The sequence below is a fragment of the Lagopus leucura genome, unplaced genomic scaffold (assembly GCF_019238085.1).
Source record: "Lagopus leucura isolate 7727_CA_CO unplaced genomic scaffold, USGS_WTPT01 Super-Scaffold_100002, whole genome shotgun sequence".
In the NCBI taxonomy this organism is placed as follows: Eukaryota; Metazoa; Chordata; class Aves; order Galliformes; family Phasianidae; genus Lagopus; species Lagopus leucura.
Genome location: NW_024962263.1, coordinates 52,892,490 through 52,917,185, shown reverse-complemented (window position 1 = coordinate 52,917,185; position 24,696 = coordinate 52,892,490). Strand labels below are relative to the sequence as shown.

Here is a 24,696-nt window from a genome sequence, read left to right as displayed (position 1 = left end):
GGGCAACGAAACTGGTGAGGGGTCTGGAGCACAAGTCTTATGAGGAGTGGCTGAGGGAGCTGGGATTGTTCAGTCTGGAGAAGAGGAGGCTCAGGGGAGACCTCATTGCACTCTACAACTTCCTGAAGGGAGGTTGTGGTGAAGAGGGATTTGGCCTCTTCTCCCAGGCAACGAGCAGGACATGGGGAAATGGCTGCAAGTTGTACCAGAGGAGGTTTAGGTTAGACATAAGGAAGAACTTTTTCTCTCAGAGAGTGGTCAGGCACTGGAATGGCTGCCCAGAGAGCTGATGGAATTGCCATCCCTGGCAGTGTTCAAGAGGTGTCTGGATGAGGAGCTGCGAGATATGGGTTAGTGCTTGTGGTGACAGTGGTGTTGAGGAGACAGTTGGACTAGATGATCTTATAGGTTGTTTCCAACCTTGTAGTTCTATGATTCTTGAGATTTTTGGGATATACTGAAACATTACAATGCAGGACAGTCTGTCATGCTGCCATTAAAGAAGTTGGAAAACAAATGAAACAACTGGAAAAAATCCAGGAAAACAAGCAAGTATATCAAGGAGTGGTTGGAAGCAAGTACTTCTTTGTGGAGAGAGCACTGCTGCCATTTCATGTTAGGTCAGAATTTACTTTAGAAGTAATAGCAGTGGAAATAAGTAACAGCAGTGGAAACTGAGAGAAATAAAAAGGACAAAGGATCAAGGAAACAGATTTGTGTGTGAGGTAGAGAATGAGGTAAAGAAATAGAATTTTGTTTATTCTCTCATCTCTGTAACCTGAAGGAAAATGAAGAATTCTTGTATTTCTGCATTGTTATTGACTGATATTCTTGACTGTGAGGAATATTAGTGAAGTGTGAAGCGATATCATCTCTTGAGTGTCCAGGTATGGTAGCATACCATATATGGAATCAGCAAGATTTCTGCCACTTGAGTTACAGAGGTACAGACCATGCTGCTAGTGCTTTCTGATTATCACTTCGTCACTTCAGAGAGAGGCAGGTAATTTTCCCTGTAAAACTGTACATGTGCAAGCTAAGAAATGCTTGTGCAGTAGAAACTGATGAATGACAGGTGACTTGAGTACTGTGCTGGGTATCCCAGTCTTGCCTTTCATTTGTGTTGTTGTTGCTTTTTTCTTCTTTGTACGTCTGTATGGTAAACTAGATTAAGGAACTGATCTATAGTGGAAACTTACTTTTTCTGAGTTATTTTTTCAGATGGATTTGTTCCTGGTTTAGCTTATGGTGTGATATTACAGTGACTGTGCAGGCAAAAGAGCAAGTTTGGTGTTGTAACTTGACAGTGGCAGCTACCAAGCACTTGCTAACAAGTCTAAATGGCTTTTGCTGTTACTGTTTATCTGACAGAAAATGTTCTCTGAGAAAGCTTGGCAACTGTTTTGTTCTGTTGGCTAATTTGCAGTTACTCAGGATAACAGTGGGAGTACAGTTGTTCTGTTGATCTGTTGACTGTGGGATAGTATTTTTCATGGAGTCTCTGGTGGCTCGTGTTATTGAGCTGTTAAGATTGAGCTGTTGCTTTTGTCATACAGGAGTTGGTACTGTGTGGTATGAAGTTGCATTTTTGAATACATATAGTATTAATTGCTTGACTGTGGTTAATGTTGTCTGCCATTTATAATTTGCCTTCGTTCTTGGTATCCTCTTTTCTGTGATTATGTATATAGATTGGGCGGTTTTGTTTATTTATCAGCGATTTCCTGTATAACTTCTTTTGACCAGTAGGTAGAGCTGATGATTCTTTTTCAGATCCTAAATGTAGAATTTGATTTTTGTTTTGCTATGGACTCTACAAAAGAAGAATGTACTAACTATTTCGTTTCTGGTGTATTGGGAGAGTAATGTACTGCATCTGGTTATCTGGCTAGTGATTGCATTGTGAGACTGCTCAGTGCTTGATGTCCTCTATAAGTCAATGAGGTTGTGTCTTGTTTATTATTGCTCTTAGATATAAATATAATCTTTGTGCTTTATATTTACTGATAACAGCCTGCTGGCTCGCTAAGGTAGGTTCAGGGATGAGCATGAGTGACACTAGAGGGACTAAAGAGCACTGTGGGGGTAGCTAGTTCTTTGGCTGAGGAGTTTCCTTATCATTAGTTAATGGAAATGTTATATAAAGTTTTGGAGCTTCTGAAGAGGAAACAATTATTTCTGGTTTTGAACTCGTCCCTTCTACTTTAGCGAGGTTTGGGCATGATAGTGTCTTTGAGGCTGGCTGATGCTTTAAGGGATTTTTTTTGAGAAGTCAGATGTTGCAGCAGTATTGGCTGGTATTTCTAGAGCAAAGCTCACTTTGACTGGAATCTGCTGGCTTCTGATGACCTGCTAGAAGCAGGTCAAAGTAGTTTGTGCTGTCCTGTAGAGTAGAAGGAAGCTGGTGTGCTGGTGGTTCTCAAGGACGCTTTTCTTTGTTTGCTTCTGAGCAGCTGTTCTGATGGTCCGTGCAGTTAGTGATTTAAGTGTCTGTGTAAATGTATGTTTTTCTTAAGTTAAAACATCAACTTAAGCATGACTGATTTGTGTTCCATAAAGTGTGGATAGCATTTATGTAGCTGGAAGTAAAGAACCTCACAAGAAATGTTTGCTTGTTTTTGTTTTCAAATCTGGCTGCGTCAGTTCTGTAAAGATGATTTAAAGGCATCACCACTCACAATAGCAATGGAGTCTGGGTCATGAATGAAAGGCTTCTGAAGATCTTCCCTGCAGTGCAGAAATTTCTTCAGTGCAGAAGTAATATGGCTTGCTAATAACTAGGCTGCACTAGTCTGATTTCTTTTTTGGAGTCAACTCAAGCTAAAGATTAACCAGCATATTGTTCATTTCATCTGAAGGTTATAACTGTAAACTAGATGTCAAACTACACTAACATAGCTGCTGATTTTTGATGTTTTCTATGTATACTGTTATCACACATGATATGTACACGTATTATCACACATGATATGTACAGTCATCATACCTAAATATTGTACTTATGTTTGCTGCTGCTGAATTTTCCAAAATTAGGCTGAGGAGTTTTTTTTTATTTTAATTTTATTACTGAAACTCAGAAACCCAAGCTGGAAGTCAACACAAATCAAGCATCTTTGGGAGAAGAACTAAACAGATCTCAGAACAATTGAAGATGAATTGTTTTGGAAACTAAATGTGGTTCAGGGCAATTAGTTCTGTGCCTTTTGTGTGTTTTGTGGTGTTTTTTTTTTTTTTTTTTTTTTTTTTTTTTTTTTTTTGAAACTCTAAGGAGGTTAGAGATGTTCATGCTGTTGTCTGATTGAAAATACAATATGCCACTGTTGCATCCTGTATGGATGTCATCAGCATTTGCCTCAGGGTAGTACTGCCTTTATAGGGTATCTTGTCTTGAAGGGAATGCAGTTCTGCTTGTTAAAGGTAGTAAATGATTTCTTGGAGAAGTGAGCTCTTTGGAAATTGCATCTTGCTGCACTGTAGGTTTTCTATGCCTCTATATTATTGTCCAACAATTGAATCCAGTGAGTGCCCTTTTGGTGCATGTGACGTAGTGTAGATAACCGGATGAGGGACTGTGCCTTGTCACTGTGGTGGGTAGTTAAGAAAATGAGCCCTTTGTAGTAGATGGACAAGAGTCCAGCATCATTCAAACAAAAAAGGAAGAAAAGCTGCTGGAGAGAATCTGTAATAATTAGGGGGAAGAAAAAAAAAAAAGGAATCATAAGTTTGTGAATCATCTTGACCAAGAGCTTTTAAAAGCAGTGGTCTCGCAAATATTGCTTCTCTCTTACTTGTCACCATATCTACTTCCCCCCAACCTTGCAGTCCAACGTGAGATGAAAGCAAAAATTTGAAAGTTTTCTTCCTTGAAGTTTGGCAGACCTTTTCTAACAAGCTGCCTGTAAACAACAATAATTCTCATGGTAAGGCTTTTTCAATTACTAAAGCAAAAAATAAAGAATTCACCTCGAGTTATCTCTGAAGTGCTTCTTAAATGGCAATATTCTTACAAAAAGATAGATAGTTCATCTGGTTACTTCATGTCATTATTATCTAGGTGTCCCTAGATTGGCCAGCATTGATTGAAACATTAGTGGCTGCTAGTTTGTTGTAGTTATGGCCAATATTTATGGCAAAGTGTTGGTCCTTTTTCAACTGCTCCAACTATTTTTAATAGGAGAGAAAAGAAATAATCTGAAAGGCAGAATGCTCATCACTGTAATTATTTTTTTCTCTATAATTACTTCAATTTTAGTAGAAACTACTGTGAGTCTTCCATCTAGTAAGTCTTAATTGCCTTTGCTCAGTGTAAATTAGAATATTCCTTAAAATAGTGATGAAATGCAAGAATAGCAGGTGATGTGCTGAGCTTGCTTATGTTCTTTGCTTTAAAATTAAGTAGGTAGAAGGTTTTTTTGTAATGAGGCTATAGTCATTAAAGGAAAAATAAAATTGAGAACATGGTGTAGGTCTTATTTATGTTTCTGTAGCTTATAAATTCAGATGAAACAAAAGTGAAAATTTTCTGTGAGTTTACCAAGATTTTAGTGGAACGTTTAGTTGAGGAGCATCTGGAAACCAACCGGGAATATGGAAAAGATGAATTAAAAGAATCTGTGCTGTGTGGCTTTGAAAAGTGGAAGAGGCAGCTGAGTCAGTGGAAATGTGAAGAGATGAATCTTGGAATGGAACAAAGCAACGTCTAATACTTAACATACCCTCTGATTTTTATGCAGATGATGGTAACATGTACAGTTTTCTTCTTTCCTGAATCGGTCCTGCTATTAACTAGTCAAGCTAGTCAGCTACTAGTCAATTTAAAAAATAAGTAATAATATAAAAATTCCAGGACTACTTGATTTAAAATCAAACTTCGTACCTGAAGAATACCAGTCTGTAGTGTTCTGTTTGGTGTGATGGTGAGTTTTGCATTGTAGCAAACAACAAAAGGCACGATATTGTGCTAGCTCTACATCTTAGTCAACAGTTTACTGTGATAGTATTCAAGGGGCTAGTGCCATCATCAATGCAAACTTATTTCTCGTTATTTCTTTTGGTTAAAGAAAAGATCAGACAGAGCAGTTAGCCTATAGTAGCCCCACAGCAGTTGTCTATTTCAAGCCCTCTTACTACGTGTTTGGATGAACTTGAACAAAGATAAACTTTTAAATAGCTATGAAAAGCTGAAATGCCTTGATTCCTAGTGTATTTTTAAATTGGTATAAATTAACTTCTCTCTACTTCTTAAAGTTCTCTTTGGTGCTTATGGCAAACTTAAAATAGCAATTAACTTCATTTTTCAGCACTTATTTCAGCTTGGGTTACTGTTATTCATATTCTGTATTATAATGTTGTGTATTTCAGTTCTTTTAACTATTTTCAGTGAACACTGCATTCCTACTCTGAAAACTTGAAAATGATTTAGAGAATGCCATTGAACAGAGACAATGCACAGGGAAAGATTTGGAGAGGCTGTTCATTGTATGCGATACTAGTTGCAGAAAGGACATCTTTATTTTCTGCTGTAGAATGTAGGATTGGTAAAGCAGTACTATTGAGATACCAAAGTTTTTGAAAGAAGGATGTTTTGAAATAATCTGCTTATGTGATACTAATGGTTCTGTATTTTGCTTTTCAGAGGGCAAATGATCTCAGGTGAAGACTGTGAATTTATTCAAAGATTTGAACAGAAAAGAAATCCAGAAGAGAAACAAGAGCTGTTGCAAACGGAAGGCAATCAAGTAATTTTCCTTTCTTTTAATAATACCTTTTTAGGGGAGGTGGATGGAAGGAAACTTTAAAGTAAAGTTGACAGTACAGTTACGATGTTATGGAAGAAGTATAAAACCTGTAAAAAATAGACTTTTTTTTTTTTGCTAGATGTACACCTCAACATTCATTTAATCACCTGGTATATTATTATTAAATAGAAAGCAAGAGAGAGGAGATGCGCTGAAGACATACAGCTTTCTGTTTTTTTTTTTTCTACCTTAATTTTAGAGTATTCTGTGTGTTTTTTTCCCAAGTTGTCAAACACTACAACTATGTAATTGGTAATAATTTGCATAGTGATAGAAACATATATAGTGAGTGTCATATGCCACTCTAATTACAGTGCAGCAGTTCAGAGTTCTGTGTTCCATGTGACAGAAAATTTTCTTGTAATGTGGTGCCAAATGGTATCTCTATTGCAATCAAGATGTTGGGATGCTCAGTGCCTACGTAAGACTTTATGGGATCTCATTAATTCACAATTTTACATTATCAAAAGGAATGATGATGATATTACTAATATGAATGTCTCTTATTTTCTAGTGTGCTAAAACATTTATAAACTTGATGACTCATATCTCCAAGGAACAGACAGTTCAGTACATTCTGACTATGGTTGATGATATGCTACAAGTAGGTCAATAATCTGTCTTATTTATCTCTCTTTAAATGAATGTTAGAATGCTTACTGAAGTCTCCTTCAAGACTGTATAGGTTTCACATTCTATGAAACTTGCAGGTTCTGTCTTCGGAAAGAAGTTAAATGTCAGAGCTAAAGATGCATGGGTGATTTAGTCTTGCGTATACATGTTCATATTCTAAAAAATAAATATGCTTATATGTTTATCTGTCAGTTCTCAATCCTATTTGTTACAAAACTTGGATACTCAGGAGGAATTTGTGATCTCAGTCATTTCCCAGTGTTTAGATACAATATGACAATGAACATGAAGTTGTTGAAGCTTTTCCTATGAAGGTATCATTTTGGCCACCCTTTTCAAGAAGATGTAGTTCTTGCAGCTTTAGATTTCCAACATATGTTATACACTAGAACAGTATGTCTGAAATTTTGCATAGTTAAAACTGGAGACTTATTTTTTGACTGAGAACATGTTGAAGTTGTTGTGCTTTCTTTCTTTAATCCTGTCTCCTTCATAGCTGTTGTAAAGTTAACTTATTTTTGATCATTTTAGCTGGACTTCGTGTAGCATAAGTGTGAATGTTAAGTGATTTATTTGATTAAACTCATTTTTTCATTAAACTGGTCATCATGGAGCTGAGGCTGTTCATTAAGACGCTATTCGTGAGACCTTGGGGTTTAGGGTTTTTTTTTTTCATTCTGTAGTTTGTACAGCAGACAGTAAGATATTTTTGTGTGGCTTTTGATATGTGCCTGATAGAATGCTAGGCACTTGAATAACGTGCTGTTGTAAGAGTTATGAGTATCAGATAACCAGGGATACCTAGTCCTACCCAGTAACTGAGGAAGATGGAAATATGCAGTCCAGTGCAGTAACTTTGCTACGTTCAAGGAAGAGTTGGCTGTAACTCTGACACTTGGTAAGATGCCAGCATTTGGATGATGCATGCATTCAGGTCATGTTGTGCTGTATGCATGGCACTTCAATAAGTGGGCTTGCCTAGCTAATTTTTCATCTGTAGTGTTATTACTAGGGTGCTGTATCCATGGAGAAAAGACCTTCAGTTAGTGGAGTTTGATAAATTTCATGGGGTAGTAGAGACTGAGATACTGTGCTCATGCAAGTTGCCTTGTTATAGTGTTTTGAGCAGGTTTGTCTACTTTGATAGAGAGTTTTATACTTGTTTGTAGTAGCTTGACTTCAAAGACTAAGCATCTCTTTAGAATAACAGCATCTTATCCACAAGCTAGAAAGCTTGTGGAAATGCCAAGGAAGAACAGAAATCCAAATATTGCATTTTCTGAAAGAATGTTTAAAACAACTAGAAAATATAGCTCCCCTTTCTCCTTTAGCTTTTCACATCTTCTCTGATCTGCTTTAAAGTTGTAGGTGCTTTGCACAGCTGTTATTAGACAAAATGCTGGAAGCAGCTGTGCACAATGTCTTATTTCATCTTGTGGTTTAGCCTAGAAGCTCTCCAGAACAGACTTGTAGTGTTTGTTGTCTTGGTGCTCAGGTTGCCTGCTGTGACAGCTGAACCAGCTTTAGTATGGAAGTAAAAACAGGTGGAAAACTTTGTATAAACTTTATTGAAGAGGAGTGGTGTTCCTCTATGAAACTGGTCTCTCACTCTCTTATTCTGGTATATTTTTTACTGAATCAAGTATTGGAGCACTGAGAAACAATTGGGGTTTCCAAGTTCATTTCCATACTCCCTAAATTTTGAACTTTGTTAGTGCTGAAATAGACTGTATCTGCAAGTAACTATTGAACTGAAAATTTCCCATGGGCTATTACAGTTCAGGATGTGCTCTGGTAATGTATATTGACTTATCAATATAATGAGGAGCATAAATATTTGTCTTACATTAAATGTTTTTGCAGGTCTCTCAATTCCTTTTCTGACTCTTAATTTCTACAGGAAAATCATCAGCGTGTTTGTATCTTCTTTGATTATGCTAAACGTGGTAAAAACACTGCATGGTCCTACTTTCTGCCAATGTTGAATCGACAGGATCTTTTCACTGTTCATATGGTAAGCTTTCAATAAATCTTGGTAGCTGGTACAGTAAAATGCTGTTTTTGATTTTTCTTCTGGTTCATTGCATGTGTTCTTGCACTGAAGATTTCATGAAAACACTGAGCTTGGCAACATTTTTTCCTCAAGTTCATTATTAATTTTTGTGTTTCCTTTTGATGTTCTGCTCTTCTTTGTCTGGGCTCGAAGTTTCTTCCATCTTGAAAATGTCTTGCTTCAGCTTAAGGGGAAAAAAGCCAGCTTGAATAGCTTGCAGCTGTTAAGTAATTATGGCATGTGCTAGTGCAGAAATAAAAACACTCATGCATGTTTTAGACCATTGTGTCATAGGGCTGATGGATATCTGACTGTAATAGTATCCTACAACATTAGCCTGTTGATAAACCCATTTTTTGTAGCTTTTTGTGAGCTTTATCAGCTACAGCTATCTGATAACATTCTGAAAATATACCACTTACTACAAAGCAGATACAAAATAAAGTTACTTGGAATAGAGATCCTCTTATATAGGAAACAGATTTCTCTAGGGGGTCATCTTTTGTTTGAACTTGATTTCGAGATGCCCTCTAACACTAAATCCTGAAACTTGTGTCTGGGAATTTTTTTTTTTTTATTGTATTCTCTTTCAGGCAGCAAGAATTATTGCCAAACTGGCTGCTTGGGGGAGAGAACTTATGGAAGGCAGTGACTTGAATTACTACTTTAACTGGATTAAAACTCAGCTCAGTTCACAGGTAAAAACCTACTTCTGCTTAAATGTTAGAATGACTTTGGAAACACCAGTTCTTGAAATTTCAACTTAAGATTTTGAATTAAAAATAATCTTTTTTTTATTGGTTAATGCTCATTCTCTTCTGGACACTAAGAAGAAAGCATGAGATTTTTTTCTTTGTCTCTTTATGTTGTTTTGCTTCTCATAGCTTGTTACTAGGATGAATAATCCCATGGCAGCAGGAGGTGAACATGGAAGCATTTTTCCAGTTTGCTATACTGAGTCATCTTAAATTTAAAAAATTATTTTCCACTTGAAGCTAAATAAATTTTGATTTTTTTTGGACAGTATTTGCATGTACTTAGCTTAGTGTGAACTGCTTACTGCTGGCTTGTCCTTCAGATATGAATTTTTCTCTTTTGAAGTCATTTTTTGAAATTTACCTGGTTCTTCACCTTATTGAAGCCTAGTGATTTGTCATTCTCTAAGGTAGTTTTGTAACAGAAGTGGAGTACAGAGAATAGAAAACATAAGTATATTTTTAAGTGTATTTTTCAAATTGTAGGCTTATTAAGAGTTCTAGAAAAATCTTCCAGATAAAGTTGGAATTTTGCTAGAAAGATTCAAGGAAACAGCTTTCAAGCCCTGGAATGAAGGTGGAACACAGTATTCTGTAAATCTACACTTAAACCAAAAAACAAGTCATGATGGGGTGTTTGTGAAATAACTGCATTTTACTATTGTAATATATCGAGCAGAAAAAATATCTAATGGTCTTAGCTTTTTATAACTATAGGGATGGGAGAATCAAAACAGTGCTGGGAACAACCCTTTTGTGAGGATGAAGGATAGCTGTTATTTTCAACTTCTGTATTTTTTTGCTAGAAGCTACGTGGTACAGGGGGTTCTGTGGAAGCAGGAGCAGTCTCCACAAGTGATGTGAGTATATCTTGAAGATTTGTTAATTTGATATTTCAGGCGAACGATATCCGCTCCTCAGATTAAGGTGCAGAAGTGTTCTGGAGTCAACAACAAAAAATGGAATTGGAACTGTATTACAGAGTGCCAGGTGATGGCGCCAAGGAATTAAATTATTTTGGAAAACATTGTTTTCACAGAAAATACTGGCACTGGAAATGTATATTTTACAAGTTGGGTTGTGTTGTTAAAAACTGCGGATGTGTCTAACCTCACTGTTATAACTTGAAGAAGAGATGGGCAATTAATTTAACATTTGCACAACACTGTTTAGCAATGAACTGTCTCACTAGAAGAAGACAAAGTATGAAGCTTATGACTCTTATAATGTGCAGAACTTGAAAAGGCATATCGGATATTATAGCAAACATTGTCCCTCAAAATCTCTGTAGCATGAAATTACTAAGAGTGCTTTTGAAGCTATAATGCAGTTATATTTGAATAGCCTGAATTCAGGGGAGAGTAGATCGTCATTTTCTCATCAGTATTCATTTATACTGAATTGCACGTAGCTATAATGAGTGTTGGGCTTAGAGATAAACTTCGGCAATATAGCAAATGCAAAAGATCGTAACACTTGATTTTTGACTTTGTTGTGACACAGACAGTTTATTGTGGCTCTTGAATGTGAACTGGAATTCAGAGTGGTCTTTTTCTTCCCTCTTTCAGCCTGAAATTGTTCCTTGTCTTTCAGAAGACTTAAATATGAACCTGGAATTTGTTCCTTTTAGAAAAGTAGTTATAGCTTTGAAGTGTTAGCCTCCTATAGAGAAAAGCCTTTTCAATTACCTGACCAGAATTGAAAATAGTAAAGATGAAAGACTGCTATATATCACCGTGGGTGTTGGGGAAATTACAGCCTGAGCATGGAAGTTGAAGTATGTCAGTGTTTGTGTGTAGCTCCATGTTCCATACTGCTAAGCTGTGTTAGTTTCTGTCATGTGGCTGTATGACAGTGAATAGCTCTATTGCATGCCATACCATTCATTATAGAAATGTAAGCTATTCCCTTGGCTAGGAATCTATACTGGTTGTGTTCTGGCACTGAATAGACTGTAAGGTCTCAAAACAGCAGAACCCTAAGTTAATTAAGTTGGACAAATTTGTTATTGACTTCATTACAGTGTTTCTGATTTCAGATATAGCTTGTGCAAGATTTTCAAGCAGGTTCAAATTTATTTCTAAGTAAAATAGGGATGCTGTTGTAACATTTTAGGTAGGGAATGCTGTCTGGGATTTATTGTGAAATTTCAATTATAAGTGTTGGAAGAGAATGCTTTTGTGATAATCACCTTACAAAGTTTGGTAATATGTAGGTTGGTAATGCAAAATAAATTAATAGATTATTTCAGGAGGACAGAATGTTTGTGTTTTTATATTTGCTTTATTTACATAAGCGAATACATACTGATCCAGTGAAATAAACGTGGTTTTTTTGTAAATCTAGATGTCCGGACTCAGTTTTTACACAAAGATTTTGATAGGGATGAACTCATTCTGTGATACTCATCAGATGTCAAATTTTCTTTTTTGCTTCTTATCTTTTCTTTTCATGTGGGATTGCCTAATTTTTTTTCTCCAGTAAACATTGGAAAGGTTTGACCTTCTGTTGTGTAACTGATCTACCGCGAGGCTTTGGAGGCACTTAGTAAAGAAGGGGGCTTATACGAAAAAGTATTTTATTTGTAGCATGTCTGAGTATTAGTAAAGGTAATACCAGAAACTGAGTGCAGAGAGAATAAAATGCCAGTTCTGTACCTTGGGAGCTGCCTTTATGTTGACCAAAACCTATTTCTGAGCTTCAGTTGATCTTATCTTACCGCACAAAAAATGCATGCTTTTAGTGATGAAAATCTGTTTAAACATTTGGTCTGTGATAATTTGTATAGGAACCTTGCTGAAAGTAGAGTTCAGTGATGCATCTCTCAACCTTTTCCTGATGGGAAAGTTTTAGTCTTGTTCTTCTTAGCACAGTATAATGTGCTAAGATTTTAATGAATAGAGAACAAATTAAAATGTAAGCCTGAAGTTTGACGATGATTTTGCATAGTCATCTTCCTAATGGTATTCTTCTGTATCAATATACATCTCATTATGATGAATATGGTTAGGAACTGAATGTGGAAAGAAACCAATTTGGATTCACTTGGCTACAGAGACCTCCAGCAGACTTAACCAGACTTGATTAAAAAGTTTTCCACAGTTTACTCAATAGAGTAGCAATTGATTCTGCGGATCAAATGGCTTTGGCACTACAGTCAAACAGAACGTTGCCTACATACGTGCTAAAAGAACGCATGCTCAGATAGGCTATTACAGTCTCTTTCTGTAATGATAAACTGGTATTGCTTACGTAACTACTTTTTCCTGCTCAAAAGTCTTTTCTGTTTGTATTTTGCTTCTCAACTTTTGTTTTCATTTTATTTTATTTTTAAATAGAAGCTTGTAACATATTGTGAGTTGTCTTAACTTTGAAATGTTGCTGAAGAAAAGTGCATTGATGTATGCTAGCAGAGCCTAGTTTGGAAAACTAAGCCTCTCCTGTAAAAAGTGATGTGCTCTTCTTTTCCCTTAGAGTTCCCAGTATGTACAGTGTGTTGCTGGATGCCTGCAGCTGATGCTTAGAGTTAATGAATATCGCTTTGCCTGGGTAGAAGCAGATGGGGTAAACTGGTGAGCATTTTCTTCACTTAATGTGGATATACTTGACCTTATGATAGTATATTCTCCAATGACCTGTTTTGGAATGGAACTCTTATACTAAGGGACAGCTCCTCTGCTTGAGTACAAAATTTATTTGAAAATGAACATTCATTTTTCTGTTTGACAGTAATGAAATTTGCAGATATAGGTACCAATGTGAGTCCTTGATGCTATTTTACTTTTCATGAAGAACAGTTCAGACCAGTATCTGAAGCAGATTATAGCTGTTTGCCTTCAACTTTGATTCTTTGTTTTTTACTTGATAGAACAAGGACTGAAGAAGTGATTTTCTGCTCATTTTTGCTGTTCATTTTGGAGTTGTTTGATCTCAAAATATTAGTGAAAGGAGAAAATAATTAACATGGCTTCAGCTAGATCTTTTAATACAAATTCTCTTCATAAAGATCTGCATGAGTCCAAGATGTCACTCATCTTTTGAAGCTGTCTACATGACTTTTATACCATGTGTATGTCTTTTGGAGATAGTGGCTGTACAATTTATGTTTTAAGAAAAAATAACCTTGTACTCTGAATTAGAGAATATTCAAAGTAGCAGTTGAATTGAGGAATATCTCAAGGGTTCTGCACCTGAGATGGAATAATGCCAGACACAGGCATGGACTGGGAAGCAAGTGGCTGGAAAGCAGCTCAGTGCAAAGGGACATAGAGGTGCTGGCTGACAGCAGCTCAGCCTGAACCAGCAGTGTTCCCAGGCAGATTGGAGGGCAAACTGCATTTTGGGGTTCAGTAAACCTCAACCAGCTGGTCAAAAGAGGTGATTTTCCCACTGTGTTTAGTGCTGGTACATCCTCACCTTAAATATTGTTTGTAGTTCTTGGTTCCATAGTACAGTCAGGATGTTAATGTCCATGAAAGCATCCAGAAGAAGGCACCAAAGCTGGTAACAGGGTTGGAAGGTGTATTCTTTGAGAGGAGAGGCTGAGAACATTGTGCTGTCCAGGCTGTAGAGGAGGAGACCAAGAGGTAACCTCACTGCTCTCTGCAGTTTTCAGAGGAGGGGAAGCAGAGGGAGATGCCAGGCTCCTGGGAACCAGTGTCAGCTTGGGAATGGCACAAGGCTGCACCAGGGGGGAATTGGACGGGGCATTAAGAAATGTTTCTGTGCTGTGAGGGTGGTGAAACATGGGAACAGTCTTCCTATAGGGGTGGTTGATTCACCATGTCTGTAAGTGTTCCAGAGGCGTTTGGACAGTGACCTTAATGATGTGCTTTAACTTTTGATTAACCTTCAAGGTCAGACAGCTGAATTAGATGGCTTTGTAGCTACTTTGTAACTGAGCTATTCTAAAATGAAAATTCAAAGGATGCTTGTGTGTGTCAAGGTAGCTCCATTGGAGCAAACTTTTTCTCAAAGGAAACTGGTACAGCAATAAACTGTTTAAGTGTTACAATAAGTCTGTATTTCAACAAATTTGAATTTGTCTCAATTTTGATGACAGCTTGTGCATATACACTTCTTAACTTGATTAGCCTTTATTTGGAATTGGCTTGTATCCTAGATTTAACTGGGAGAGAGTTAAAATTATTCCTACTATTTGATATAGTTCATTGTTTTGGATTTGGGAGGGGGGTAATGCTGATAACACAGATATTGTAGCTTTTGTTGAGCATTTCTTGCACTAAGTCAGATTTTGCCTGCCTCTCATGCTGCCCTGCCAGTGAGGAGCTGGGAGGGATCAGAATGAGCCAGTTGAGCCAAACTACTCAAAGGGATATATCCCAGGCCAAAAGGCATCATGCTGAACAGTAAAACTGAGTTGGCTGAGGGAACTGCTGATGCTTGGGGACTGAATGGGCTTCAATCAGAGGATTTTGAACAATCACATTGTACACTGCTTGCTTTTTATGTACCTTTATCTATTATAATTATTTTCCCTTCACTTTCTGAACTACTAAACTGTCTTTATGTCAGCCTGTGAGTTTTACCTTACCTGTGAGTTTACTTAATCTTGTTCCTCCATACTACTGGGGGCGAGTGAGTGAATGACTGCCTGCTGGGTTAAACCACAGCAACTTGTAAACTGCTTGTTTTAAAAGCTCAGCTGAACAAAATTTCTGTGGAACTTCTTTTTCTTGTAAGTCTTGTGACACTTTTTCTTCTCCAGTTGTACTTTGTGTGTGTATCCCATCTCATATATGCTATACCTGTAAAATATCTCTTGAAAACTCGCATATAGTCACTAGTTAACTTAAGCTCATTTCAGATGCTTGCATGGATAAATACAATTATGGGAACAATTTGAATCTATGTAGATTTTGTTCTGCCTTGATATTCCTCTTATATTCCTCTGTTTCTCCTAAAACCACAAATGATGCTCTAAACTTGCTACTGGTAAAAGAATTGCAGTGAACTTAAGATAAATGCAGTTCCACAGCACTTCACACTGGAAAAGCTTCCTTATGGCAGAGGAAGAAATAATTAAATTTTCAAAAGAGTGGTTTCTGAGCGAGCTGCTTTTACAATATTAAACGCTGGTGCAGGATGCTGTGAAGTGTTGTATACTCTGCTCTTTTCAAAAAGTTCCTCTAAAACGTTACACATCTCTAGGTATAAGAGCTCAATGTATGTAATCATTATTAAAAGATCAAATGTATGCTGTTAATTTTTCAGTATCATGGGCGTCCTGAGCAACAAATGTGGCTTCCAGCTTCAGTATCAGATGATTTTCTGTGTGTGGCTGCTGGCATTTAGCCCTCAAATGTGTGAATATCTACGTCGGTATAATATTGTTCCAGTGCTGTCAGATATTCTTCAGGAATCAGTCAAAGAGAAAGTAACTAGAATCATCCTTGCAGCATTTCGGGTGAGTGTTGGACTGCAATTGCACTGTACTCATCTCTCAGTTGATTAGATCTGAGATGCTTCTGATGTGCAGCTGTTTTTGTTGGGCATTATTAGGTGTCTTGGACTGACTGCTTAATTATTCCTCTTTTTGTGTGAAATGAGCTTTGTTTCGAGTAGATCATCTACTATTAGAGGTAATAGATATTTTCTATTCAGTGTTTTAAAGTGAAGTTGACTGTAGTAGGAGGCAATGCAACAGTTGACAAAAATTGTTAGTGTAGGCATTAGTAGTTTGCCATCTTTAGTTCAAAGTTTTATCTTCTAGTGCTTGTCTAAAAGGCTGGAGTTTACTAGCAGTACGTTTTGCCTTATGAATCAACTAGAATTAAATGTAATGAAAATATTGAAAATAAAACACAAATTGAAATATTATTTTAACCAGGCATCTCTTTGGCTAGCTGACCAACTTGGATTTTATCTGCTAGTCCAGAAATCTTTTCATGGTCATTCTGTTGATATGGATGAGGGTATCTGTTTAAGAGTGCTTCATTATTGTGTCTGTACTACCTGAAGTTCTTAGGTCTTAATTAAGGTAATTTAGAGTAACTAAGCATTGAGGCTTAATGTATTCTCACAATGAAAACAAGTTTGTGTTTATAGCTGCTAACTGTGATGTACACATGGTTTTATGTTCATGTTTCTCAATTGTATTGTTTGTGATACTGGACTAATTATAAAAACTTTTAATCCTTGTGCCCTAAGTTGGAGATGTAGATCTTGGATACTGTTAATTTCTCTGGATGCTAGTTGAGTTACAGTAGTAGGTGTTGAAAGTGAATTTGGATGGGGAGAGATCAGTTGTTGCTTACTTACTTGCTGCGCAACAGTAACTCATGATCATAGAATGGGCTGGGCTGAAAAGGACCACAATGATCATCTAGTTTCAACCCCCCTGCTACGTGCAGGGTCACCAACCACCAGACCAGGCTGCCCAGAGCCACATCCAGCCTGACCTTGAATATTTCCAGGGCTGGGGCATCCACAGCCTCATTGGGCAACCTGTTCCAGTGCATCACCATCCTCTGTGTGCAAAAACTTCCTCCTAATATCTAACCTAAACTTTCCCTGTCTCAGTTTAAAACCATTCCCCCTTGTCTTATCACTATCCACCCTTGTAAACAGTCATTTTCTTCCTGTTTATATGCTCCCTTCAAGTACTGGAAGGCCACAATGAAGTCTCCCCAGAGTCTTCTCCAAGCTAAACAAGCCCAGTTCCCTCAACCTTTCCTTATAGGAATGCTCCAGCCCACTGACCACCTTAGTGGCCCTCTTTGGGACTGGTTCCAAGAGCTCCATGTCCTTGACGTGCTGGGGACCCCAGGCCTGGATGCAGTACTGCAGATGGGGCCTCAGAAGAGCCAAGTAGAGGGGGACAATAATCTCCTTCTCCCTGCTGGCCACTATTCTTTTAATGCAGCCCAGAACACAGTTGGCCTTCCGAGCTGCAAGTGCAAACTGCTGGCTCATGTCCAGCTTCTTGTCCACCAGGAATACCCAAGTTCTTTGCGGGGCTGCTCTCAGGAGGTTCTTCTCTTAGTTTGTATAATATATAGCTGGGATTGCCCCAACCCAAGTACATCACCCTGCACTTGGCCTTGTCGAACCTCATTAGATTTTTTTCATGGGCCCACTTCTCCAGCCTGTCCAGGTCTCTCTGGGTAGCTTTCCTTCTCTCCAGTGTATTGACTGCACTGCTTAGCTTGGTGTTGTCTGAGAACTTGCTGAGGGCGTACTCTATTCTATTGTCTGCGTCACTGATAAAGATGTTGAAGAGCACTGGTCCCAAGACTGACCTTTGGGGGACACTACCTGTGACCAGCCTCCACCAAGACAGAAACAATGATCACAACCCTTTGGTTACGACCAGTCAACTAGTTGTTAATCTATCAAACAGTCTGTCTTTCAGATCTGTACCTCTCCAATTTAAAGAGAAGGTTGTAGTAAGGGACCATGTCAAACGTAGATAACATCTGTTGCCCTTCCCCTGTCCACTGGTGCTATCTCTCCATCATAGAAGGCCACCAGATTAGTCAGGCAAGATCTGCCATTGGTGAAGCCATGCTGTCTGTCTCTGATTACCTCTTCATCTCGTATGCGCTTTAACATGGTAACTGGGAGGATCTGCTCCATGATCTTCCCTGGCACAGAGGTGATGCTTACTGGCCTGTAGTTCCCTGGGTTATCCTTTCTCCCTCACTGCTTAGTTACTCCAAATTAACTTAAATTTCACTTACGAAAAGCTTGTAAACCTCTCTTTGGTATGACTTATGTCATAGTATTTTGAGTAGCTTTCTATGTATGTCTGTCTCATAAATAACTAGGAGGTTTTTTTTGGGACACTTTTTCCTACCTGTTCCTTCAACTTAGGATTTGTGGTCTTTTGAGATCTGTTATTTGTTCTTTTGTCAGCACTTACAACTTGAAGTTGGTAGTTCAGCATTTTTTTCTGTAAATTATCTTCACTTACTGAAATAGGAATGTGGGTTTTTTTTTTCCTACACTAATGGCTGCGTAGAATTCACTTTAAAAGCTGTAATTTGACTTATTTTAAATAGGAATTTTTTAACATCCATTTGCAGTGTTCTATCTTATTTAGTAATAACATAAGTGTAGAGGTTCTGTGACATGAGCAGGAGTGCAGTCCAGCTTCTTCTGTGTGATTGCATGACTTATTTCAGGTTGATATTGAGACTTATTTATATGAATGTGTGTCCTTTTCATAAGGACTTATTTTTTTCTATGGACTTCATGTTGCACTAGAAACTGTAGGTGGCTAACTCAGAACAATATAATCTGAAGCTGGTTGGTTAGAAATGTAATGAATAAATAACATTGGAACTTGACTATTACATTCTGTGGTTGTAATTCATGCCATAAGTTTATCTTTATATAAAAGATAGCTAGTTGGAATGTTCCCAAATTCGAAAGAAGCTATTTAATCTAGGTACTAGCTCTTGAGTTAGATGGCTACAGTTTTTTGATGGCTTTCTTGCTTTATACTGTTGCTATATGGAAAGCTAAAATGACAATCCCAGATGGAAGCAGTTGTTTACAGCAGAGGCTCCAGAATCTGGGGTGTTTCATTGTGTCCTTTTCCTTTGACTGGTCTTCTAGTCGGTCCTATTTGACATAGAAAATGATCAAAGCAGGTAAATTAATGCTTCTCTACGTTTAAGGTAGCATACCATCTAGAAGGAGAGGGGTCAAAGTGACCCAAGATTGAATGCAGTCTTGTTTGTGCTGTTCAGCATGCATGTTTGCATTACTTTTACCTTGCAAGCAAGAGCCCTGATTTTATTTATTTATCATTTACATTCCTCTTGATTTGCAATAGTAACAAATATGAATACTCCTATATAGCATGGCTGGTCCTAGACAGCCTGCACTGCTAAGTACAGATGTAGAGCAGCCATTATTTGGTAGTTGTACTTCTTTGGAGACAGTATTTCAGAAAGTGCTCAATCCTGCCAATAAGAATTTCTTAGTGATATTAGTCTTCCAAAATAGTCTTTTCTTAAAATCAAGAAATAAAAACATTTTATTTCTCTAGAACTTGCTGGAGAAATCTACTGAGAGAGAAACTCGCCAAGAATATGCTCTTGCCATGATTCAGTGTAAAGTTTTAAAGCAGCTGGAGAACTTGGATCAACAGAAATATGATGATGAAGACATAAGTGAAGATATCAAGTTTCTACTGGACAAGCTTGGTGAGAGTGTGCAGGACCTTAGGTATGTTTTTAAGTATGAAGATTTTTCAAACGCACAATCCAACAAATGTTGGTTAAAAACCTTTATTTTCTTTTTTTAAAGCTGTATAGTAATATATGGTAATTACAGCTTTTAAATGATGGCTGATAAAGTATGTACAGATATTCTGGTTATATAAGTTTCCTATTCAAATAAGTATTTATTGGCTGAACACAGTCTTCATTTCTGGATATGTAATCTTCATAACTGGTAAACCTTGCAGAAACAGCTCCATGAGGAGTTTATAGGAGTTCCCAGTTTATGCTAAAGACTGCTTACTTAGCATAGTTTTGCTATCCACATTAACTCAAGATTTTGATAATGCTGATGTAGTTCCTGTTCCTTTGTATAAATTGAATTGTACTGTAGTTCATGTCAAAGGTTTTATTGTATGAAAGGCAAAGATGGGGATCCTTGATTGGAGAAATTAAATGTAGAATTGCAAAATACGAGAATTCCCAAAAAGCATAGGGTTGTGTGAGATTTTTTTTCTCCTCTCCAGGAATTCTGCTTTGAGATGGGTGGATGGGTATGTTTGAAGACAATTTTTTCTCACATTTCATGCTTTTTTTTTTTTTTGTGGCAGTGCTGAACTCTGAATCAAGGAGTAGTTCTAACGCTCTGCACAAAGCAGTCTTCTAGATGAGTCAAATGTGTTATAACAAATTGTGCTCCAACTTTCAGGAGGCGGGCTTTGGCGCACAATTCAGACTCCGTGGAAGCATAGCCAATATTTCATTCAGGTCTTTTGTGCTGCAGCTCCTTCGATGAGTACAGTTCTGAGCTCAAGTCAGGAAGGCTGGAGTGGAGTCCTGTACATAAGTCTGAGAAGTTCTGGCGGGAGAATGCTGTAAGATTAAATGAGAAGAATTATGAACTACTCAAGTAAGTTTTCAGTTCTTGAATCATGTAATTCTTTAATTCAGTAGTTAAGTGAACTTTTATCCACTTTATTTCAACATGTGTTTAAAACGAGTGCAAGTCAGAGCATCCTGCTGTCATTGATGTCATTGCTGTCATTAACCATTGGATGGTCATTTTTGGTCCTTTTTTTTTAATATATATACTGTATGGTACTTTTAAAAACTTATCTTTAAATGCTGAATTGTTTATTTGTTTTTATTTATCAAAATGTTTTGGTAATAGTTAAGCTAGAAATATTTTCTCTTAAGTTTAAACATGTACAGCTGAATCATGTAATGCTTTCATTTGGAAAGCAGCTATATACCTTAATTTTTTTTGTTGTCACTGGTTTGAGTGAACACTTCACTTGAATAAACTAGGTGTTCAAAGCTGTGATACTATTTCAAGGAAAATTAAACTTATTGTATGATATACTAGATTAGTGGGCATAGTGCTAATGGGCTGACGGTTAGACTAGATGATCTTAGTGCTCTTTTCCAACCTTATTAATTCTATGATTACATTCCAGTTCATTTTGTCTTGAGTCAGTCTTATAGAAAATTGTTAGATAAAGTTGAATCTTAAGCTTATCTTTCCTGTTGGAGTCAAGTAATTGCTGACTTCTGGAAGTGTGCGCTCAAAAGAAATCTGGGTTTATTTGCTATGGGAGTTGTTGGTTATCTAATTGTGTTGTCATTAACTGATAATATGTGGTGTTCTTCCTATTTAGTATTTACTAGTAAGTGCAGGACCTAACAGAAAACAGGAGATAATTGAAGTGTATGTTACATTGGAAGGCATGATGAGCAAGCTGGGTCTGAGCTTTAGATGCACTTCAGTCTGTCCTGAAATCAGTCTGATAAGCTCCTCTCCGAGAGCACGTTTCTAGATGCTAAATATTACACACACAAAAAAATTAGATGCTGCCAGCTGCAATGTGAAGATGATGTTGAGACTAATTTCCTGTAGCGATGGCAGTATTTTGCTGTGTTTATCTCTCCAGGTTTTGGGACAGCTTGGCAAATGTGTTGTGCTTGTACTGCCAGAAGGACAATGCTCTACAGTAGTTCCTTAAAACCAAACCAAAAGATAACCTCAACAAACAACAGCACCCCCACAAAATGCATGGCAAAGAGATTCTTGTACCTAAGAATTTGAGTGTTTGACAAATTTGACAAATAACCCTTCCTTCACTTCAAGCCTTATCGTTTTATTTTCCTATATCTGTCACTCTGTTTGTCTTCTAGCTCTAATATACTTTATTGTTGAACATGCTGTTCTTTCTGTCTTGCATCAAGATTGACTACTTATGCAAGTGATGGACTTCTTTGCTTAACAACTTTGTGTAGATCCTTTATCATCTTTGATTAGTGTAGTACTTTGATTAGCGTAATGCTTCAAGCTTCTGCTCATTCATCTTGTACTTTAAACAATTTGGACAAAGTTCTTCATCTGTCACTTTCCAGTCTTTAGGAAGTGTCTGTAGCATTTAAAGAAAAGAGGTAAAATTACTCCAATTGAAATTTTTTATTTCAGCTTGTTCTAATTATGGAAAGTTATTAAGACATTTGTCATCTCATTAAGCAGAGATGAGTCTAATTTTCCAATGTTCTGTATGTTTAACATTTTAAAACTTATTATCATTGCCTAGCCTTCATATCTGTCTTTTTTTTTCCCTCCTCATTACAGGGCAGGGAACAGTGTCTTATTGCTGGCTATCCACCACTGAAAGTAATTGAGCTACCTCTTAGCAAATGAAAACAATAGAATAAGTTGAGAAATTGTTTTTTAATTCTTCTGGCCCTGTGTTTCTGTTCATATTAACAAAATAACTGATATATGAAAAGGGAGTTGATTACAAAGTATTATTTTTATCTTCACAGAACTACTTTTTAGACCCCAACAGTTCAATAAGTAATGAATGTTCTTGAGATAAATTTGTTGATCTTGAACTGTGAGTTCACAACTGTATACACTGCATAACTCTTATTGCCGGCTGCTTTCCTCTCAACGCTGGGATGCTTTTTAATTTTTAAATGCCATTGCATGACAGCATTCTGTGTAAATTTCTGTGCTGAGCTGAAGAAGGCTGCTGCTGTAAGGTGAAGAGAGGAACAGAGGTGGGGAAAAGCTGACCGATAGCATTCTTGATGCAGCCCTTTGCTTTGTCATTAGCAATGGAGTCTTGTAGGTTCCTAAATCCATAGTGCAGGACCTTGAGCGCAGGAGCTGGGGAACAGCATGCAGGCATGACTGGAGTCTATTGAGCAATAGAAGCAGCAGTGGCTGCCTTGTGTGCTTTGTTTTTGAGTCCTACCTCTATCCTATTCTATATATTTGTTAAGCACAGCTTACCTGGAATTCTAAACTGATGGTCTTGAACACAGCATACACAAATATGGAGGCATTTGTAAATATTGCTATAGGTATTTGTTTGTAGGTGTGGCTTACTAGAGAGAATTGAGCAAATGCTTTTAGTAATTTCATTAATGAAGGCAGGGTCATCTTTCTTTTAAATGCAGCTGCATGTTTGGAAAAAAGAATTGCTGTTTGTGTGGCTTTTAGAATGTCTATTGTTTGTATGGTTGCAAACTTAGAACTAAGCTGATAACTTAACAAAAATAAAGACCAAGGGAAGCTATACAAACACACAAAATAGCAACAACCGAAACCTAGGACTTCTTTGTTTCTTATCCTTTCCTAGAATCCTGACAAAACTTCTGGAGGTTTCTGATGACCCACAGGTGCTTGCTGTAGCTGCTCATGATGTGGGAGAATATGTGCGGCACTATCCCCGCGGGAAACGGTAAGCAAAATGCTGGTATGCATTGGTGTGTTTGGCAGTGTGTTTCTTGACACTGGGCCACAGTGCACACTTGACTGCATTTCTTTTTGTCTTATATTAAAATATGCTACTTTGGGATCACAGGTGTTGATTAAGGGTAATTTACTGAGAAGGTGTTGCAGATTGGAAAATCCAAACTAGATATCTGCCTCAGTATATTCTAGTGTCCCTTACTAATAGAAAGGAACCTACGTTTAAAGCACTCTTAAATACTTTTTTCAGTCTAAAGCAGAAGACGTGCATAGGAAAAAATTAAAATAGCTAGTAATAATTCAATCACTGTATCATTTTTTTGCCATTTATAACTATTTAACTTGAAGTGGTGATAAGCTATTTCAATGATTAAGTATTTTTGTTTAAAACTTTTGTCACAGTTCATATTGTAATTTCAGTAGCGTTAGTACAGATTCAGTTATCACTCATGTTTTCCTTTTGCTACTCAAATACAAATTGTAATTGAAAATGGTATTTTAAACATATCAAAATACAGACATTTTTACTTTGTTTTGTGTTAAAAACTACAAGCAAATAAGTTACTAGCTGAATAACTGTATCTATAAGGAAAAGACTACTGAAGCAGAAAGGGGCCTTTTGATTTTGTTGGAACCATGCTTGTCAGTCACTCACACAAAGGGACATGTGACAATTTCTGCAGCAAAGAAACAGTTTTTCTGGTTTCCGTACAGAGTTTAACTGGAAGTTGGGTGTGTCTCTTCAGAAATGTCATGAATATGTCTTTTGTGTACTGCTTGACATGATTCTACTAATGTCAAGATAGCGGACCATAACTTTGTTTGCTTGAAAGACTTGTGCACTCTAGAAAGACTCCCAGGCCTCATAAATCTTGTAAGCAATTTGAACTGAAAGTGTTTTTAGATTATTGGAGCAAATTGACTGTCTCTTACAGGTCTATTACGAAAGACCAGAGGTGTTCAGTATACTGCTTGTGCTAGCAGTGCTATATATTTTCCAAATAGCTCCTGTATTTTCCAAAGAGATTTATGACAAGTAGTATTTCAAGTGGAGGCGATGTATCTTCTCATCTGGGAACTCATGCTGCTGCCTTCAATGAAGCAAAGCTGAAGGATTAATAGACAATACTTCTGCTTCAAGCTGCCCTTTGAATGAGTTGTATTAGATGGTTACTGTAATCCTTAAACAGCTTGCCCATATCCACTCAAATGTGGTATTATAATTGGTCTAATATGGCTGTGCAGTTGCTACACTGAAACTATGAAGTCAAATGAATGGACAAACAGAATCTGTGTCTAAGGCAATTACCTCTTCTTTAGGTGTGTTCTGCAGTGGACTGGGGAGACATTAATGTGTGCAACAAGGGGAGTCCTGAAATCGAGGAAACCCCAGAACATGGAGACAACTGTCAGGAACCCCCAGTCCTTACAACAGTTTATGAGGAGGTGTAGGTGGGGACAGGTGCAGTGGCATAACATTCCCCACCACACACACACACACACACACACACACACACACACA

The 24,696-nt window shown here is 37.3% G+C and overlaps 1 protein-coding gene across 4 annotated transcripts in view; it reads left to right on the top strand.

Annotated features, from left to right (window-relative positions):
* ATP6V1H (ATPase H+ transporting V1 subunit H) overlaps positions 1–24,696 on the top strand; it is a 39,587-nt gene that overhangs the window by 1,639 nt on the left and 13,252 nt on the right. For 3 of the 4 annotated variants that reach the window (XM_042870140.1, XM_042870137.1, XM_042870138.1), the window contains 10 exons: positions 5,636–5,738; positions 6,313–6,402; positions 8,332–8,445; positions 9,078–9,182; positions 10,046–10,099; positions 12,714–12,811; positions 15,474–15,666; positions 19,258–19,436; positions 20,214–20,339; positions 23,062–23,163. In XM_042870140.1, coding sequence (XP_042726074.1) covers positions 5,643–5,738; positions 6,313–6,402; positions 8,332–8,445; positions 9,078–9,182; positions 10,046–10,099; positions 12,714–12,811; positions 15,474–15,666; positions 19,258–19,436; positions 20,214–20,339; positions 23,062–23,163 — 1,157 coding nt within the window. In that variant the 5' untranslated portion in view covers positions 5,636–5,642. The remainder of the gene's footprint in view (positions 1–5,635; positions 5,739–6,312; positions 6,403–8,331; positions 8,446–9,077; positions 9,183–10,045; positions 10,100–12,713; positions 12,812–15,473; positions 15,667–19,257; positions 19,437–20,213; positions 20,340–23,061; positions 23,164–24,696) is intronic. The other variant, XM_042870139.1, reaches the window with a different exon arrangement.